This window comes from Oncorhynchus mykiss, chromosome 23 (genome assembly GCF_013265735.2).
Source record: "Oncorhynchus mykiss isolate Arlee chromosome 23, USDA_OmykA_1.1, whole genome shotgun sequence".
NCBI lineage: Eukaryota > Metazoa > Chordata > Actinopteri > Salmoniformes > Salmonidae > Oncorhynchus > Oncorhynchus mykiss.
In genome coordinates, this window is record NC_048587.1 from 45959474 (window position 1) to 45980514 (window position 21041).

At 43.1% G+C, this 21041-nt stretch overlaps 2 protein-coding genes across 8 annotated transcripts in view; one reads left to right on the forward strand and one right to left on the reverse strand.

The window, feature by feature from the left end:
* Positions 1 to 21041, reverse strand: part of macrod2 (mono-ADP ribosylhydrolase 2) — a 1190608-nt gene that overhangs the window by 983146 nt on the left and 186421 nt on the right. The window lies entirely within an intron of this gene.
* On the forward strand, positions 2765 to 19633 carry flrt3 (fibronectin leucine rich transmembrane 3). 6 transcript variants are annotated; one of them, XM_021581155.2, is made up of 4 exons: positions 2765 to 3110; positions 13824 to 14115; positions 14657 to 14750; positions 16135 to 19633. In XM_021581155.2, the coding sequence occupies exon 4, from the start codon at positions 16191 to 16193 to the stop codon at positions 18156 to 18158; it is 1968 nt and encodes a 655-aa protein (XP_021436830.2). In that variant the 5' UTR covers positions 2765 to 3110; positions 13824 to 14115; positions 14657 to 14750; positions 16135 to 16190; the 3' UTR covers positions 18159 to 19633. The 6 variants fall into 6 exon arrangements, with proteins under 6 accessions (XP_021436830.2, XP_036816437.1, XP_021436831.2 ...); XM_036960542.1 differs by having other exon boundaries at positions 13824 to 14096; XM_021581156.2 differs by lacking the exon at positions 14657 to 14750.

The following is a 21041-nucleotide window of genomic DNA, read 5'->3' on the forward strand; positions in this document are numbered from 1 at the left end:
CGATGTTGACGTGTTTCGTTTGTGGGTTTTTCTCTGGACTGTTTGAGTCCCAATGTTTTGTGTTTCGTGGGGTGGCTTATGTTCACCGTGTGTGCAATTAAAAGCACTACCCTGAACTCTCTGCTTCCTGCGCCTGACTTTGCACCCACTACGCCCAGACCGTTACAGACTGGCAGATGTCATTTGAGCGTATTGTCATTCATATCGGGGGAACCATTTAGAAATGACAGCACTTTTTGTACATAGTCCCCCCCATTTCAGGGCACCAAATGTATTGGGACAAAGTCACTCATATGTGTTAAAGTGGTCAAAAGTTTAGTATTTGGCCACATATTACGAGCATGAAATGGCTTCATCAAGCTTGTGAATCTACAAACTTGTTGGATGCATTTCCAGTTTGTTTTGGTTGTTTCAGATTATTTTGTGCCCAATAGAAATGAATGGTAAATAATGCATTGTGTCATTTTGGAGTCACTTTTATTGTAAATAAGAAAATAATATGTTTCTAAACACTTCTACATTAATGTGGATGCTACCATGATTACGAATAATCCTGAATTAACTGTGAATAATAATGAGTGAGAAAGTAACAGATGCACAAATATCATACCCCCAAGGCATGCTTACCTTTTTTAAAGAAATTAGCAAACATTTCTAAAAAAATGTTTTTGCTTTAACATTATGGGGTATTGTGTGTAGATTGCTGAAGAAAAAACACAATTGAATCAATTTTAGAATAAGGCTGTAAACTAACAAAATGTTGAAAAGGTCAAGGGGTCTGAATACTTTATGAAGTACATGGTACATGGTCCTAGATCCTCTCTTCGGCAGAACACACACACACAAACAGGGCCTGGGTCAACCCTGCAGAAGAACCTCTACTAACAGGCTGACTGACTCACTACTGCTGTGTGGTACCAGAGTCCACACCCTCAGTTTGAATTCATTAAGACCTGAAACACAACTCAAAACAGAGTGGAAGCAGAGACAGAAGCAGAACAGACAAACTCACAGAGACTCAGGTGTGTGTGGCAGAGGCACAAAACACAGTGTGCTAAATATATGCATCAAATGAGCACACACACACACACACACCTTTCATCTACACGTGCAGCTTTCACACAACACTTGTTTGACCGAAACACACTCCTCTCTTTCTAGTTTTTGCCCATTGCTTTAATACTTTGTACTGATACACACCACATAAAAAACATACACTACCGTTGAAAAGTTTGGGGTGTAGACATTGTTAATGTTGTAAATGACTATTGTAGCTGGAAACGGCTGATTTTTTTATGGGATATCAACATAGGCGTACAGAGGCCCATTATCAGCAACCATCACTCCTGTGTTCCAATGGCACGTTGTGTTAGCTAATCCAAGTTTATCATTTTAAAAGGCCAATTGATCATTAGGAAACCCTTTTGAAATTATGCTAGCATGGCTGAAAACTGTTGTTCTGATAAAAGAAGCAATAAAACTGGCCTTCTTGAGACTAGTTGAGTATCTGGAGCATCAGCATTTGTGGGTTCGATTACAGGCTCAAAATGGCCAGAAACAAAGACCTTCCTTCTGAAACTAGTCATTCTATTCTTGTTCTGAGAAATGAAGGGTATTCCATGTGAGAAATTGCCAAGAAACTGGAGATTTCGTACAACGCTGTGTACGACTTCATTCACAGAACAGCGCAAACTGGCTCTAACCAGAATAGAAAGAGGAGGGGAGGCCATGGTGAACAATTGAGCAAGAGGACAAGTACATTGGTGTGTAGTTTGAGAAACAGACGTCTCACAAGTCCTCAACTGGCAGCTTCATTAAATAGTACCTGCAAAACACCAGTCTCAACGTCAACAGTGAAGAGACAAAGAAAAAGCCATATTTCAGACTGGCCAATAAAAAGAAAATATTAAGATGGGCAAAGGAGCACAGACACTGGAAAGAGGAACTCTGCCTAGAAGGCCAGCATCCCGGAGTCACCTCTTCACTGTTGACGTTGAGACTGACACTGGTGTTTTACGGGTACTATTTAGCTAACACAACGTGCCATTGGAACACAGGAGTGATGGTTGCTGATAATGGGCCTCTGTACTCCATAAAAAAATATCCTGTTTCCAGCTACAATAGACATTGTTAATGTATTTCTGATCAATTTGATGTTATTTTAATGGACAATTTGTTTTATTTTCTTTCTTAAACAAGGACATTTCTAAGTGACCCCAAACTTTTCAACGGTAGTGTATGTATCCCATATTTGACAGTGATAAGAATCATCTCCTTCTCTCTCTCCCTCTTTCAATTTCAATTCAATTTCAATTTAAGGGGCTTTATTGGCATGGGAAACATATGTTTACATTGCCAAAGCAAGTGAAATAGATTATAAACAAAAGTGAAACATACGGTACAACCCACATTTCCCTGACACACTCCCATCCTCTCCCTCCCTCCCTCTGCCAGGGCAATGCGCGTACTCTCGTTTCCTCTCCTTTCAGAGCAGCATCATCTTCTCACTGCTGTTTACCGCTACACACACACTTCGCATACGATAGGCTCAGAAAGTCCAATCCCTTTCTTCTACTCCCCCTAGCGGCTTTACATAACACTGCGCCCTCAACCACTGAGAGAGAGAGAGAGAGAGAGAGAGAGAGAGAGAGAGAGAGAGAGAGAGAGAGAGAGAGAGAGAGAGAGAGGGGACCGAGCAAGCTAGGGAGAGCGAGCGAGGCCCCTCCCCCAGATGACATCTATCTATCTAGCTCTATTGAAGCGCTAGAGGCTGATGTAAGTTCACACTTGTAGTGCGCTCTGCCCAAGCGATCTGTCCTGCCATTCCTGGGCTCTTTACCACAGCCAGCGGACTGGAGTGTGTATGTGGTGTGTATGTGAGGACCAATAAACACACACCAGACCAGTACTGCTGCTACAGCTTCAGACAGACTACAGAACTGATACCAGAGCTATACTGTAGCATTCGGTTGGTGTTCAAGACTGGGCTTTTTGGATCTGAAGATATTCTCTATCCTCCCTGTTTTGGATTGGAATATATTCTATTTTACAGACTGCTTTTCTAGGGAGGATATTTATTTGGTTTTTTTACTTCTTGGTTCATTCAGGAGGTAAGTGTCTTAAATGTTGTGCTGGAGTTCTATTGCATTTCTCTTTTCCTGTATCCCACTTTTTCTAAAGAAGGAAATAAAAAAGTGAGAAGATTTGAATAAATCTATTTCTGGTTATTTCAAATGAGGACAGCTGCATACATGTTCATCATAAATAATTCTGCAGCTATGGGTTTATGCCTTGTCACTAGGCTATCGGTTTTCTTTCATAATCAAATGTATTTTTAAAAATCTTTTTTTGAGTACGATGGTGAGCGATTAAGAGGGCATTTTACACCAAATAACAGAACAAATGTATGCATGTGGTTGTTTAGCCTATAATTCAACCACACAGCTCACAACAGCAAAACCAAGCTCGTTCTGGAGAGTTTTTCATTATGCAGAATATAGAGCACTAAATTAAACTAAAACACATAGATTATTCCTTAATATTCTTAATTTTCTAGTCACTTTCCAATACACCAGGCTCCTTTGCTAGACGTGTGTCTCTTGCCAAATGCATATTTTCTCTGATAGGGTAGACGATACGTTCCGAGAGAAACCAGCAGCTCGCAGCTCAATTTTACCTCTGGCGGCAATGCAGCCTTTTCCTCCGTGTCTGTCTGTCCCTCTCTCCGCATTGCAAGTAGCTCTACCAACCACGAAGACGGAGTACGGCAATGACGCTCCGCTAGCCCGTTCATACGGCTGGCTGACTAGACTGATCCGGATAAATAAAGTCTTTATCCAAACCCTCTCAACTCCTCCGCGGAAGGAAGCAACAGGGACCGCGGAGTTATCTTTCTATCCCGTATTCACTACGATATCTTTCAAATTACAAATGGATAGCCTACTGAGGGATTCTGAAGGTGCATATATAATGGAATGAATCGTGGAGATATAACTGCATAAAAGACAAACACACTGTAAACTTTTACAGTGGTATATCTCTGGGAAGAATGAGCGGTCTAAGCATCTGGCACTCTTAGAAAAAAGGGTTCCAAAAGGGTTCTTCGGCTGCCCGCATAGGATAACCCTTTTTGGTTCCAGGTACAACTCTTTTTGGTTCCAGGTAGAACCCTATGTGGAAAGGATTCTACAGGGAAGTCAATATGGTTCTACCTAGAACCAAAATGGTTATTCAAAGGGTTCCACTATGGGGACAGCCGAAGAACCCCTTTAGGTTCTAGATAACACCTTTTTTCTAAGGGTGTAGCCTAGCAAGCTTCGGAGGAGCTGGAAGACACCCCAGTGAGTGTATTAAATTACGATGCTGATCTGGTAGAGAAGGAGAGCGGAGGTTTGTCACGGAGGGCAGCTTAAGACGATGGGAAAACTCCGCTAAATGCAGCTCTCGCAGACGGTGGGAGTTTGTCTCGCTCTTCTCTCCTCTCCCACCGCCACAAAAAGCTCAGCGACATGGATCAACTCGACTTTTGGGAGGGAATTTTCCATGTGCATCATGTGCGTTATCACCACAAATGGTGTTAGGGGTAACCAAGCTGCATTTCACTGTGTGGTGTGTTATTTCTGTGTGCGCAAAAAACATACAAGCTCCTTTCCCTCTCCGCATGCCATAGCCACATACATTTCGGTGCGTTGTTTTTCACGCCAACCCTATGCAGTTGAGTCAGTTATGTTCGTATAAAACGCCATAAAATAGATGGTGATAAGCTAGAGACAACATCATAGCTCGTTCATGTCCCAATCACATATTTCTTAAAGATAATGACCTATAGTCTCCATCCATAAGAGTAGAGCAGAAAAAAGGAAGCGCGGTTTGGTTAGATGATACCACCAGCATTATCTGATTGAGCCGGTTATATAATCGGTTTAATAGGTCTCCATCAAACAGATTCCCACACTAATGTTAAGCCTATGATCAACATACTGTATGTAGCTTGCCTATTAGACGATGCGTAGTCAGTGTGAATGAAAGTCCAGTCTTAATTGGCATTCTCTATTTTATCCTACGGATTATCAAAATAATGATATTGACTATTTATCTAATAATATCAAATATGCCTATCTAATATTACCACAAGGTTACTGAACTGCGCATTAGGCCTACTAAATAATCAGGTGTTCTTACTTCTGTTAAAACCACATTGTTGGTTAAGGGCTTGTAAGTATGCATTTCACGGTAAGGTCTACTCTATTCAGCGCATGTGACGAATACAATTTGATTTGATTTGTATTGGCTATTTATCTATGATTTTTTTAAAAACGAACATTCTTAGAAAAAAAGGTGCTATCTAGAACCTAAAGGGGTTCTTCGGCTGTCCTTATTGGATAACCCTTTTTGGTTCCAGGTAGAAAGAACCCTTTTGGTTCCAGTTAGAACTTTAGATGGAATCCAAAAGGGTTCTACCTGGAACCAAAAAGGGTTCTTCAATGGGGACAACTGAAGAACCCTTTTGGAACCCTTTTTTCTAAGAGTGTAGCAAGAACACTGCTACTGGAATTTGTGTTTTGTTTCCTCTCCTGTGATCAAAAGTGTTGCTATAGGGACATAGCCTATGTGTGTATTGAGGACTTGGTTATTTGCTAACATCTAAGGCAGCAAGCCAGGTGACATGTAGTTGGGCAATAGGCCTATCGGGTGATGAAATTAACTCAGCCATTGATCTAGGTGAAATGGTGTTTAAGTCCCAATCCACTATTCAGAACACAATTCACATTAGAAACAACTGGACATCAAAACCACATGTCTAGGCCTGTAGTTTCAATATACAAACTGATTACACATTTAAAAGGAATTCCTTGAAAGGTAACTTTGCTGTAATACCCGACAGATTAAAACAAAATGTTAACTATTGGCAGATAGCTGAAACAAAACAGGTTATCACAAGAGCATGTCTGATTCCAGCAGCCTATACCAGAGCATTCTATTTAGCAATACACTGCTCCAGGCTACACTAATAAAAGCAAGTCTTAATCACTGATTTAAAAAAACAAAATGGCTACTAGCTATTGACAAGTAGCCTGGTCTGTTTACATCAGTCTGTCAGTCAGGCAGGGTAGGGAGACAGAGCTAGCCTATTGTTCTACTGTGTGGACTGCCCCAGGGCAAAGTCACTGGTCAATTGGTTTTCACAGGGAAGAATCTCCTTAACTGGATTAGATCAGTCTAGTTGGCTAACCAGGTCACTACAGACATGTGTTTATCTAGACAAAGGACTGAGAATTATATGATAATGTATTGTGTTGCCTTTTTAACTTGGACATTTTGACTAAACGGAGGAAGTAATGATTAGAAATAGATAGTCCCTTTATATCACGTTCAACCACATACATGCACGTGTCATCTACTAGACATATATTAGATATAGATATTATACATTTTCTGCTTTAACTTTTTATTTTGACTAAACTGAGGCGGTCATTTTTAGAATTAGATAGGCCCTTTACAATACTTCCAAATCCAATAAATTATTCTCTACATTTGTAATCGTATTCTCAACATTTAGGCCTAATTCAATTCCATCCATCATTACTGAAACAATAAGGCTATTTTTAATCACCAATTCCAATCCCACCAGAATGAAATCACTAATTATACTGAGCGATAAAGAGAATAAAGAAGAGAAATGTAAAAGGCAAGAAGGAAAATGAGCTTTTCTCACAAAGCACCCCAATTCCTTTCATTTGCTTGAGTCAAATATGTGAGCGTTAACATGGAATGAAGGCTAAAGGGCCTACAGTATAATAAGCTAAGGCCCTGACTGTCCATGCCCATGCCTGCTGTCCTTTAGAACAGTAGGAGGCCCCATTCCTTGACAGCGGTTCTGTTAGCCGATTACAACCTACACAGCCAAGCACCAGAAGTGCAACAGTCCACACACTCTCACACACACTCTCACACACACTCACACTCACACACACACACACACTCACACTCACACACTCACACTCACACACACACACACACACACACACACACACACACACACACACACACACACACACACACACACACACACACACACTCACACACACACACACACACACACACACACACAGACACACACACACACACGGCTGGTTCCTCCATCTTGCAGTGCCTACCACCCCCGTGTGGTAAAAAGCATGCAGCTGCTGCAGCAACAGACTGATCTGGCTTTCCTTTTAGAGTGTTACAATGGAGAGACACCCGTCTACCACAGACCTCACTCTCTATCTCTCTATCTCACTCTCTCTTCTATAGACCCCCCGTCATCCCCAGACCCCTTTCCTCCTCTATCCCCTCTCTCTCTGCTCTATAGCCCCAAATGGTTTGGTAACAGTGTTGTTGTTCATCCCATCTAACCAATAACAACAGAAGGGAGGTTACGCACCAAACCTAAATCCCTGAAACTAAACTATGATAGATTATCTTTCTGAAACACGGCCTGCCTGTCTGTCTCCCTCACTGTGAATTCAGATGCATTCATGAATGTTCTTTTGTGTCTGTGCACCCCAGTAGGTCTGGGTAAGACCCAGTGGGCCCCAGTAGCTCCACAGTAGGCCCTATGCGGCCCTCCTCAATCACGCTTTCTCTTTTTCTAACAATTACTTAGAATAGTGACAAATGGAGACAGCTGGCGAAGGTGCCTGGGGGTACAGTAAAATAATCTATTATTTATCCTAAAGAATAAAAAATCTGTTCCTCTAAAATCAAAGCCAGAAGCAGAAAGTAAACAAAATAAATAAACTGACAGTAAGGGTAAACATCAATAAAAGGTATAACCTACAGTCTACCTTCTAAAACAAATGAAACTGGGAATTCTAAATTCTATGGTTGTTGTTTTTCCTTTTGCCTAAAATGTATATTTATCTTACAAGATGTTAAATGCAAGACTAAGCCTCACTTCTAAGCTTCTGACCAACCAACAGTATTTCCATAGCATGCTATGTGTGTAGTTGCAATCTATCTATAACTATGTTGTGATCTAAATAAATAAACTACAACACGTACAAATACATCATTGATTTCCCAATGGAGAACTATACAGTGATTTAAATTCATTCTATAACTCTTGAATATTTAACCACAGAAACTTTGGTAATTTTAACTGTTTCCTCTAATAATTCAGTCCATGTAATTGTATCACTTACTTTGTAAAGAAACTTAAAAAAGACGTTTTAATCTAAAATACTTCTTGACAGCCATGAAATTGTTTCCAAATTGCTTCAGTTTTCACAGATCTCTTTGTTTCTCTCTGGGATCTGTGTCCAGAGAGCATATGTCTTAGGCCCTTGGCTGCGTCACAAATGGAACTACAGATGTAGGATCTTCATTTGAGCCAGTTTGCTACAGCATAAAAATAATCCTGCAGCAACAGGACATATGAATTATTATGTGGATTATAATTAACGGACATTTTTGTAAGGGTTGATACATTATTCGTAAGGGAAAATTACATCTGCAATTTCAAAATGGAAATGACAAACTTCCAAATCCCTTTTAAACCTAAAATACACTACGAATTTAACATTTCCCCTGCACCATAGTGATCCAATTAAGATCCTACATCTGTACATTCCCAATATAGTGCACTAATTTTGACCAGGGCTCATTGGGCTCTAGTGTATATAGGGAATGGGTTACCATTTTGGATGCAGGACTTGTTATTCTAGACTTAAATCTCTCTAGCTGTGGCTATAATCTTTCACGTCCTGTGGTTTTGTGTCAGTCTCTGACATTATCTTTCCCTCCGCTAGCTGAAAGTGTGTGTGTCTGTGTGTGTGTGTGTGTGTCAACACACAATCATACAAATTTTGCTAGTCCACATTCAGTGGAGCGGAAGCTGGTTATGGCGGTTTACAAAAATCTCCTGCCGTCTATAGGAGGAGCTTATTAGGACGATAGGGAGAGACATCCATCACCCAAAAAACCTTGCACCCTTTTCCACCTCACATCACTGTTAAAAACATTGGTGTGTGTGTTGGGGAAGAAGTGGATGTGTGTGTGTGTGTGTGTGTGTGTGTGTGTGTGTGTGTGTGTGTTGGGGATGAAGTGGAAGTGTATGAGTGTGAGTGTGAGTGTGAGTGTGTGTGTGTGTGTGTGTGTGTGTGTGTGTGTGTGTGTGTGTGTGTGTGTGTGTGTGTGTTGGGGATGAAGTGGATGTGTGTGTGTTTGTGTCGATAGATCAAAACAAACTATACAGTATAAAAACAAAGCTCTACAAAATTAATGAATTCAAATATGAGAACGCTATTAAAACGATTGACCAAAACTTTTGAACATCTAATCCAAATCCCCTCAGTGGACATCTCCCAGAGCAGAGGGCCCTCCTGCTTGTCTTGTAATGAACAATAGAATGAAGCCACCCCGGTGAGAAACCCGATAAGCGTGGAAAAAGGCAGCCAAGAAGCCAACCAGCCAACCAGGCCAGGGACTCAAGCTGTCTGCACTAACCGTGAAGGATAGCCCCTACTTGGTTCAGAGAGGAACACTACCTGGCAGCACACCACAGAAAAAGTCTCAGGACCCTCCCTGCTACAATACTATTAAACAGACCACACCACCTAAACAAACACCACCTCCCTACCTCAGCCAGAACTCTAACCTATTCCCAGAACTCTCCCAATAATAGCAACTCTTTTTAAAAAGGGACTCTAGGTTCAGTGCATCATGCAAAATAAATGTTGGGTCTTTCCCCAGCCCTGTGCACATGGACTAGCGTCAGTCTTACATTAGTAACAAGTCACCTGTTCCTTTCACTGTAGGCTGGACACTGAGTCAGGGGCAGTCATCATGTCAGGGTGAGACTGGGTGACAAGCCAGGAAGACTGCTCCATCATATTAATCAGTATCTGTACAAAGAAAGTCAAATCCTTTGTCTTTGTCTCTCTCTATGAGAGCAACACATCATTACAACACATAATATGACATTTGAAATGTCTGTGAGTGTAATGTTTACTGTTCATTTTTTAAATAGTTTATTTAACTTTTGTTTATTATCTATTTCACTTGCTTTGGCAATGTAAACATATGTTTCCCATGCCAATAAAGCCCCTTAAATTGAATTGAAATTGAATTAAGAGAGTGGTGTGTCAGTGTGGATGTGGGGACCAGAAGTCCTTACAAGAATAGTAAACAAACAAAAATGTGACCAGCTGGGGACATTTTGTTGGTCCCCACAAGGTCAAATTCTATTTCTAGGTGGTCTAGGGTTAAGATTCGAACTAGTGTTAGGGTGAGAATTAGAATTAGGTTTAGGGTTCGGAGCTTGAGTTAGGTTTAGGGTTCAGAGCTTGAGTTAGTTTTAGGGTTCGGAGCTTGAGTTAGGTTTAGGGTTCGGAGCTTGAGTTAGGTTTAGGGTTCAGAGCTTGAGTTAGTTTTAGGGTTCGGAGCTTGAGTTAGGTTTAGGGTTCGGAGCTTGAGTTAAGATTAGGGTTCGGAACTTGAGTTAGGTTTAGGGTTCAGAACTTGAGTTAGGTTTAGGGTTCAGAGCTTGAGTTAGTTTTAGGGTTCGGAGCTTGAGTTAGTTTTAGGGTTCGGAGCTTGAGTTAGGTTTAGGGTTCGGAGCTTGAGTTAGGTTTAGGGTTCAGAGCTTGAGTTAGTTTTAGGGTTCGGAGCTTGAGTCAGTTTTAGGGATCGGAGCTTGAGTTAGTTTTAGGGTTCGGAGCTTGAGTTAGTTTTAGGGTTCAGAGCTTGGGTTAGTTTTAGGGTTTGGAGCTTGAGTTAGGTTTAGGGTTCGGAGCTTGAGTTAGTTTTAGGGTTCAGAGCTTGGGTTAGTTTTAGGGTTCGGAGCTTGAGTTAGGTTTAGGGTTCGGAGCTTGAGTTAGTTTTAGGGTTCAGAGCTTGGGTTAGTTTTAGGGTTCGGAGCTTGAGTTAGGTTTAGGGTTCGGAGCTTGAGTTAGGTTTAGGGTTCGGAGCTTGAGTTAGGTTTAGGGTTCGGAGCTTGAGTTAGGTTTAGGGTTCGGAGCTTGAGTTACTTTTAGGGTTAGGGTTAAGGTTAGGTTTTTGGGTTAAGGTTCAGGTAAGAGTACTCATAGGTTTAGGGTTATGGGAAAATAGGATGTTGAATGGGACTGAATTGTGTCCCCCCACAAGTTCAGCTGTACAAGACTGTGTGTGTGTGTGTGTGTGTGTGTGTGTGTGTGTGCGGTCATCAGGCAGCAGCATCTCAAGACTGGAGCTGTAATCGGGTTACAAGCCTCTCATTTCCATAATCTTCTCCATAGGCTACAGGTGTTAAATTGCCCACTCTCGTCCATGTTCTACAGGAGCACACTTAAATGGCAGCTAGTGGAACACACACACACACACACACACACACACACACACACACACACACACACACACACACACACACACACACACACACACACACACACACACACACACCACACACACACACACACACACACACACACACACACACACACACACACACACACACTCTTTGGCAGAGATTAGAGCGAGGTACATGTAAGGACATAATGCCATTGTGTTGTCAGTGGAAACATAACATTAACTTGGCAGAGTAAGTTCTATTTTTAACACCAGCGGGCCAGGTTTAATATAAGGTGCATTCATAGTAGTAGGTTGTTAAAAGAGAGGGTGTGTGTGTCTGTATGGGTTGGTTCTTCTATCCTTGTGGGGACCTAAAATCCCCCAACGTCCCCACAAGGATAATAAAACAAGGAAAATTCTCCCTCGTGGGGATATTTCCCACATCCCCATGAGAACAAAGGCTATTTGAAGCTTAGGAGTTAGGTTTAGGGTTTCAATTAGGGTTAGGGCTAAGATTAGGGTTAGGGCTAAGATTAGGGTTAGGGCTAAGATTAGGGTTAGGGTTAGGGCTAAGATTAGGGCTAAGATTAGGGTTAGGGTTAGGGCTAAGATTAGGGTTAGGGCTAAGATTAGGGTTAGGGCTAAGATTAGGGTTAGGCGTTAGTGGTTAGTGGTTAGGAGTTACGTTTTGGGTTAGGGTTACTGGTTAAGTTTAAGGTTGAGGCTAGGGTAAGGGTTAGGTTTAGCGTTAGGGAAAATAGGAAATTGAATGGAAATACATTTTAGGTCCCCACAAGGATAGAAGTACAACACGGGTGTGTGAGAGAGAGAGTGTGTGTGTGTGAGGGAGGGATTGAGTGAGGGATTGAGGGGTGGTGGGGTGAAAGTAAGGGCGAAAGGTGATGCTGGAACACGGGTAGGGTGGCTGGCCCAGTTGTATTCATGAGCCTTTCAAATGAGCTTTATCTCACATGTACATTTCTGAGCAGTGTGAACAGAGGAGGGAGTTTCATTTCACTCAGGAGCAAGAGAGGCCGCCTTAGGGGGCCTTGCTCAGGGGCGTGTTGCCCTGGTCATAGCTTCTGTCTAGAAGCGACCCCTTTTCTTTTCTGAGAACAGAGCAGATTGCATTCTTTAATCTTAGTCAGAAACTCAGAGGCCAAATCTTCGTCCCAAATGGCACCCTATTCCCTACACAGTGAACTACTTTTGAAAAAGTACTGCACTATATAGGGAATATGGTGCCATTTAGGACACAGCCCAGAATGAAGCATCAGCTCCGGTTGAAAAACGAAGCAGTGTCAGCTGAGGCAGTGAACTGAGCAAGACAGGAGGGAACAAGAGGGAAACAGGGGTCTAGATCACTGACGCTTTTCATATGGAAAGACATTCTTTTCTACCATCACCACAGAAAAGATGGGGGGGGGGGGGGGTGCTGGGGCTGATATTAGGGTTGGGGGGTGGAAAGGGCAATGCACACAATCACGGTTGAGCAAGCTGCTAGTGGGGAGAAAAACGTTTTATCTTTTAAAAATAAAAATCCACAGTGAACACAGCGGTTAATCTGGGTCTCACCAACTATGTCCACTATCAAAGAGAAGCAGCACAGGCTTTTCTCCCAGGCTAATTCAGGCAAAGCTAAATAAATCCCCCTGATCTACAGATACATTTAATAAGCTTTAGGGGCTCTGACTCAGTCTCAACTCCCATAAGCAAACCCATCTCATCCCGGCTAGTGTTCATACCATGTGTACTGTTGTTAGATGTTGTATTCCTCACGATTTAGCCTATACAGAGATTTAGCCTACATAGAGATTTAGCCTACACAGAGATTTAGCCTACATAGAGATTTAGCCTACACAGAGATTTAGCCTATACAGAGATTTAGCCTACACAGAGATGTAACCTATACAGAGATTTAACCTATACAGAGATTTAACCTATACAGAGATTTAGCATATACAGAGATTTAACATAGAATAAATAGGATCTTCACAACCTCTTCTCTGTTCGAGATTTCTGAATCCACCTTTCATTAAATCTGAATTTCCCTAAAGCATTGTCCTCTATAATTAAAAAAGACATGCATTGTTTGATGAGAGTGAAGGAAGGAAGGAGTTCAACAGACAGAGGTAGACTTAATGGCACCATGCTGTGTGTTTCTTTGCATTTAGGCCAGGCAGCAAGCCATATGACACCCATTAACCTTGAAATCTGTGTCTCAAATGGAACCCTATTCCCTATAAAGTGCATTACTTTTAACCAGGGACGTTTCCCAATGATTTCCCTTCACTCCTCATACTTACAGACACTGTCTGTCTGACAGATGTTACAATGATTTCCCTTCACTCCTCATACTTACAGACACTGTCTGTCTGACAGATGTTACATTGATTTCCCTTCACTCCTCATACTTACAGACACTGTCTGTCTGACAGATGTTACATTGATTGCTAATAGCCTATGGATGTTAAATAATGTTGATCTTTGTCTCTTTGGCTGTTTTTCAGAGAACCAACCAATGCAGAATAGTGTGGGTACAGGAATAGAAGCAGGACACAGCATGGTCCAGAGAGCAGGTGTGTGACCATAAGGGAACAAGCTACTACGAGGCTGGGCCTGGGAGAAGTGATCCGACCATTGTCCTGCCGTCCACAGGTCTCCTGAGGAGTACGTACCACTCTGTTACTGGAGTGTCTAGAACTTCCCTAGCCCTGGATTCATGGAAAACGCCGTTCTGTGTTTCCTGCAAGGCTGGAGTACATAAGTGATACAGCCCTGGAGTGAGTCTTAGGAAGCAGGGTTGGTATTGGTATGGCTCAGTCCAGCTTTGGGTATTCTTTTCTTTTCTGTGGAGAACCTGCTGGAGTTACCCTCCCCTTTCCTGAGAGGACCTAACCTCAGCTTCAAATCTCTACCCTAAGAGGAGGGGGCCTCTATGTAACACAAAGAAATCTAATTTGGGGTTATTGGAGTTGCCGAGTTGGACGATACAAGGGCTCTACTACTACTACTACTACTACTACTACTACTACTACCATTGGGACGTTCCTTTTTAATATTACCCCCCACCCCCCAAAATCTTGTGCTTTTGAGAGGAGGAAGACTGCAGCTTTGTCTTTCAGTCTGAGTGGAGATGCTTTTTCTACTGGCTTATCTTCCATGGCAAAACCTTTGATGGCCTGAGAGGCCTGAGCAGGGCTGACAACACAAGAGGAGGGTCAGCGAACAAACACGGATCAGTTTAGTTCAAACACACTGACCCTGGTCACAATATAACCAAGGGTATAAGCAAAGACCTTCTCTCTCTTACTACGCTAATAAACTTTTCCTTTCTGAAAAGGATTAATAGAAAAGATTTCAACATACATCTCCATCTGCTGGATGGGGAAAGGATTCTTGTGTGGCTGCAGAAGGATTATTTACGGATCCTTCAGGTATGACAGCTATGATTGGATGTTGGCTGTGGCTTCTTTACGCCTCACTGACCAAACCAAGGTTTCTAATAATGGTGCGTGTGTGTGTGTGTGTGTGTGTGTGTGTGTGTGTGTGTGTGTGTGTGTGTGTGTGTGTTTTCTAATGAGACGTGGTGGAAGGAGAGGTCAGTACATGAATGCTTAATTAAAGTAATAAATCAGTACTTGTCTAATTAAAAGGGAAACCACACTTCACTGGTCACAGTATAAACTAAAGGAGAAAGACAGACAAGCAGTTTGCACCTACTGTTTTGCCATATTAATTTGAGGTCATGACCTCTTGTTGTTGCAGTGCTAGTTAAGAAATAGTTTGTTGTTTCCTTGGTGTTTGTGGCTGTATATAGAGAAACAGCACATGACAACTTCTACTTACAAATATACTGCTGTGCTAAAAGGTAACTTAAATGTGATTATTCATGCAATATTAACTGCTCTAAATCAGTTATTGCTACCAGTCACAGCCAAGCACTGAACAGTTCAGCCATGTAGTTAGTGAATGGATGACTGATGAGTGCAGTTTCGTTTACATTGTTCCACATTTGGTATTGAGTCTGCAAAGCACTGCCACTGCTACCTAGGAATCTGACCAGCAATGCAAAGAATCTCCCTCAGAAGATTTGTTCTACTGACACGGTTATTTCTTGAGGAATGTTTTCTGTTTATCTCCTTTAGCTACTGTAAATAGAAACATCTCTACCACCTTGTGAGCTCTAGGCCAGATTAATGTAAGAATGTAAGACAGAGAGCAAGAGAGACGTTTCCACAACAGTTCATTTACAAGGCCTGACTTTGTTCATGCACCCCCCCCCCCCCCCCCCCCCACACACACACACACACTAGCAGCAATGAAAGGCAGCCTTGAGAAAGATACAGAAACGTGTAAAACAACCAAGGCCAAGCTATTACATTTTACAAGCTAAAGCCCAAGCACAGGGATTGAATTCAGAAGAGAGGCCAGATGTTAAAGGATTTTCTTATCTACAAACAAGAAATGAGGAAAAGGGAAAAACATTGTAAACTTGTGAAGTTTCTAGAGTCTAATGGGAATGTATGTACTAACGTTATGTGTGTTCCTTGAAAACAGCCCTTTGCACTCAAACTAGTTTTAGCCTCGCTAGTTGCTTTAATTCATTTTCTGTGTTTGGTAAATCGTAATAGTAACAATTTATATCAATTTAATAGTCTGCATAGGGCCTACAAACAATCTAATATATTGCAGAACGTTTATTGCGGAAAGAGCTTGAGGCAACACAATTCAAGCAAACAGCAATTACTAGAAACAAGAATGTTGGCTTCCTTTTAAAGGCCTTGTGCATTAACTTTACCCTTCTGTCTCCTCCCTAAGGGTTCCTGAGTGATCACACTGCCAGACTACACCAGACGCCACAACCTCCAAACAAGATGACCGCCCAATGCAAGAACTTCCTCCTCTTCCTGACCAGAGTAGGACTACTCTTGGGTCTGGCTAACCCTCTGGTGACCTCAGCCTCCTGCCCATCGGCCTGCCGGTGTGATGGGACCTTCATCTACTGTAATGATCGAGGCCTCACCTCCATTCCTACCGGCATTCCGCTGGATGCTACTGTACTCTTCCTCCAAAACAACAGGATCAAGAGTGCTGGTATCCCCACCGATCTGAAGAGGCTAAGCAATGTTGAGAAGATCTATCTGTACTGTAATAATCTGGATGAGTTCCCCCAAAACCTGCCAATAGGAGTCAAAGAGCTGCATCTACAGGAGAATAATATTCGGATGATTACGCATGCGTCGCTGGGTCAGATCCCGCTGATCGAGGAGCTACACCTGGATGATAACTCTGTCTCGGCGGTTAGCATCGAGGAGGGAGCGTTCAGGGACAGCAACCACCTGAGACTACTTTTTCTGTCCAGGAACCACCTGAGCACCATCCCATCCGGCCTTCCGCAGACCATCGAGGAGCTGCGCTTCGACGACAACCGGATCTCGTCAATATCGGAGGCGTCCCTCCAGGACCTGATCAACCTAAAGAGACTCGTCCTGGACGGGAACCTACTCAACAACCGTGGCATCGGCGAGATGGCCTTCATCAACCTGATTAATCTCACCGAGCTGTCCCTGGTGAGAAACACACTGACGTCTCCGCCGGCTAACTTACCGGGAACCAGTCTTGAAAAATTGCAGCTCCAAGACAACCACATCAACCGGGTACCGGCCGGGGCTTTCGCTTTCCTCAGGCAGCTGTATCGGCTGGATCTATCGGGCAACAACCTGAGCAGTCTGCCTCAAGGAGTGTTTGAAGACCTGGATAACCTCACGCAGCTCCTGCTCCGTAACAACCCATGGCAGTGTACTTGCCGGATGAAGTGGGTGAGAGACTGGTTAAGGTCGCTGCCGACAAAAGTCAACGTTCGAGGGTTTATGTGCCAGGGGCCGGACAAGGTGAAGGGCATGGCTATAAAGGATCTGTCTACTGACTTGTTTGACTGTGCAGGCTCTGACTTGGACGGGAGCCAGGGGGCCCCTACCTTCGAGACCAGCACCGTCTCTAACACCTTACCCCCCTCACATCCACAATGGCCCTCCTTTGTCACTAAAAGACCAGTGGTGAAAATGCCTGAACTGAGTAAGAACCACCGCAGTACTACGACACCATCAGGTAGAAAGATCATCAGGATCAGCGTGAAGTCGAGCAGTGCAGAGACAGTGCACATCTCCTGGAGGGTTTCTGTACCCATGACTGCCCTAAGGCTCAGCTGGTTAAAACTTGGCCACAACCCTTCATTTGGTTCCATCACGGAGACCATCGTACAGGGGGAGAAGACGGAGTACCTCCTAACAGCTCTAGAACCGGAATCCTCATACAGGATATGCATGGTTCCCATGGAGACCAGCAACATTTACCTGTCGGACGAGACTCCGGTTTGCATCGAGACAGAGACCAGTTCTCTGAAGGCCTACAACCCCACCACCACTCTGAACCGCGAACAGGAAAAGGAGCCTTACAACAATTCCAGTCTGCCTTTAGCCGCGATCATCGGAGGGGCTGTGGCTCTGTTGGCAATGATAATGCTGGCGCTTGTGTGCTGGTACGTGCACAGGAAGGGTTCGCTGTTTTCCAGGAATTGCACCTACAACAAGGGCCGACGGAGGAAGGACGATTACGCAGAGGCGGGGACGAAGAAGGATACCTCGATCTTGGAGATACGAGAGGCCTCTTTTCAGATGATCCCCATACACCCCGTGCCCGTGTCCAAAGAGGAGTTTGTGATACATACGATTTTCCCTCCGAATGGATTGAGTCTGTACAAGAGTCCACACAGCGAGACCAGTATTAGCAACAGGAGCTACAGAGACAGTGGAATACCTGATTCAGACCACTCCCATTCATGATATTGATAACGCAGGACATTTTATTATAAATGAGTGCGTTCGGTGATGACTTGAAACTAAGTGGCTATAAGATATTGTTATAAAACACTGGATCTAAAAGACTGATTGGGAAAGCAATGTTCTTCTGTACATTTGCCCATATAATTTATATTTAAGGACATTTTATGACGAAGAGGAGAACAAACATGGTTCACATTGCAGACAGTAGGCCCATCACTGAGCCGCAGTATGTTGTAATTAAAACTGCAATTCTATATTTTAGGGGTTTTTAGTAATTTGTACTGTATTTCCTTTGGCTTAAGGTTACCTAACAACCAAGTATAAAAACAAACTCTGTTCTACTGAGATATGATGACTTGTCAACTGTGAAAGTGGGTTTTCATTGCTGTGTTGAACAATCAGACTTGAAGAATAAAGCACAGGTCATTCCTTTGACACTATTTTTGTGGCTGTTCGATAACAACAAAAAGGCAAAAGAAATGACATGATGATCAAAACTAGGGCTGATTAACTAAGAAGAACCAGGGCGAAGCAGCGAGACAGCAGGCGTGTTGCCTTCTTCCTCTGAGGAGAGACAAGCAGAGAGCAGTCGCCTACATGTACCTAGCCAGAGAGACCCAGAGGGGTGTATCTCTTGAAACATGGACTAGATATGGAGGTGTCGTGCTTTACATCTATGCTTTGTTCAGTGTGTGGATTCATTTAGTTTTTCTGTTTGGAAAAAACAGAAACAGAGACAGCACAGGTAGAACACGTTTGTGTGTGTGTGTGTGTGTGTGTGTGTGTGTGTGTGTGTGTGTGTGTGTGTGTCTGCACGTGTCCTTGTGATTGTGCTTGCGAGCGTGAGTGAGTGCCTGTGTGTATGTGTGTCAAGCAGTCCTGTAGAACACAGCACAGGGCATATGAAGCACACAGACCTTTAGGAGAGGAGAGGAGACCCTCTCCTAACATATTAACCCATGTAGGGTGGCCAGGCTGACAACCCCCCTATATCTCTATCTGGCTAAACTACAATGGATGCCATTCTCCAGTACCTTGTACCATAAGTCATCCAAACTTGGCCCTCAAACATAGCCTAGATATAAACAGGGCAAGAAGAATGGACATAGAGAAATAAATGGCTTTCTTTTGAATACAAACGTCACCGATTTCCTTGTTTATGATTATGATTTTGTATTTTGTATTTTTTTCCAGATTGAAGACACTACTACTTCTATGTTACCACAATTTCAAAGTTAATTGTTCTTTACAAAGTTGCTCAGGGATTCTTGAAAGTCGGGACAATTGTCCCATCTTTCAAGAATTCCTGAACTGAAAACCAAAGTGCGTTGAATGCTCTTTGGCCCAGTCTTGTATGTGCCTTGATCTAATGCTTATTGTATTTAGCTTTTTAAGAAATCAGTGACTTTTTTTCATACACACTTGAATATGAGAAAATATTGGTCATATTGCAGAATAAAAGTGGATAAAAATAACAAGACTTGTCTTTCTTACCTGAAACACTAAAAATACATTTCAAAATCACAATTTGGACCCCATTCTCAGTCTGCATAATAAAAACATTGCAATGCACTCATGTGCTTGATACCTTTGCAAATATGAAACAGCATTGTCTATAAGCACAAGCAAAGTATACACTCAAACAGAATACATTCTGGTCAATAATGACCACACTGTCTCTACTGGTTAACTAATAGTGAAACAAGCACAGAAGCCCAGGAAGGGAGATAACATCCTTTGAATGACATCATCCATATACAGACTTCCTAAAAAAGGTTTTGGAGGGAAAATGGCAGATTTAGCGCTCACAACTATGACCTATTTTCTGCAGAGATTAAAAAATGCATTTCGCTCACAGCGATGAGGAAAATGTCTGCCTGGCTGTATTTCCAAGATGTACTGAGCTTTTTAACTAGGAGACGAGGGTAGAGATGATATTGTTCTTTAACATGCAGTGTCCCTCAGCCTCTCTGTGGGCAGTCAGACAGACACACACGAGGGCACACGCACACACACTCCTCTAACAACCCAATCACACACACACACACGCACGCACGCACGCACGCACGCACGCACGCACGCACGCACGCACACACACACACACACACACACACACACACACACACACACACACACACACACACTCCTCTAACAACCCAGTCACACACACACACACACGCACACGCACACGCACACACACACACACACACACACACTCACACACACACACACACACACACTCCGTAGGCAATCAGTCTACAGAGCAACAGCTGCTTGAGGCTGGCGTTGGTCTTTCATGTGGTGAAGCCACCGTGTGTGATTTATATCAGATGGTGTGGTGAGATCTGGGCTCTCTCTGGGGGTTGGTCCCAGGCTCACAGTGTGTGTGTGTGTGTGTGTGTGTGTGTGTGTGTGTGTGTGTGTGTGTGTGTGTGTGTGTGTGTGTGTGTGTGTGTGTGTGTGTGTGTGTGAGTGTGTGTGTGTATGTAATCTAATGACGAGCCACCGTACGGAGTGTCACAATCCAAGCTCTGCTGGGGATCCCAGGCAATACAAAACACAGGACTGAGCAGAGAGACAGAGAGACAGAGAGACAGAGACAGAGAGAAAGAGAGAGAGAGAGACAGAGAGAGACATAGACAGAAAGGGAGGGACAAAGAGACTGAGAGCCCGAGACAGAGAGACAGAGAGAGAAAGACAGAGAGAGACAGAAAGAGAGAGACAGAGAGAGAGACAGACATAGAAAGAGAGAGACAGAAAGACAGAGACAAACACAGAGAGACAGAGACAGAGAGACAGAAAGAGAGAAAGGGAGAAAGAGAGAGACAGAGAGACACCCATGCATAAACACACCCATGCAGTCTGAATACAGTCAAGGCTCTA

What these genes read in the sequence shown, in the direction of transcription:
- flrt3 (XM_021581155.2), top strand. Translation starts at nt 16,191, where the DNA reads ATGACCGCCCAATGCAAGAACTTCCTCCTCTTCCTGACCAGAGTAGGA.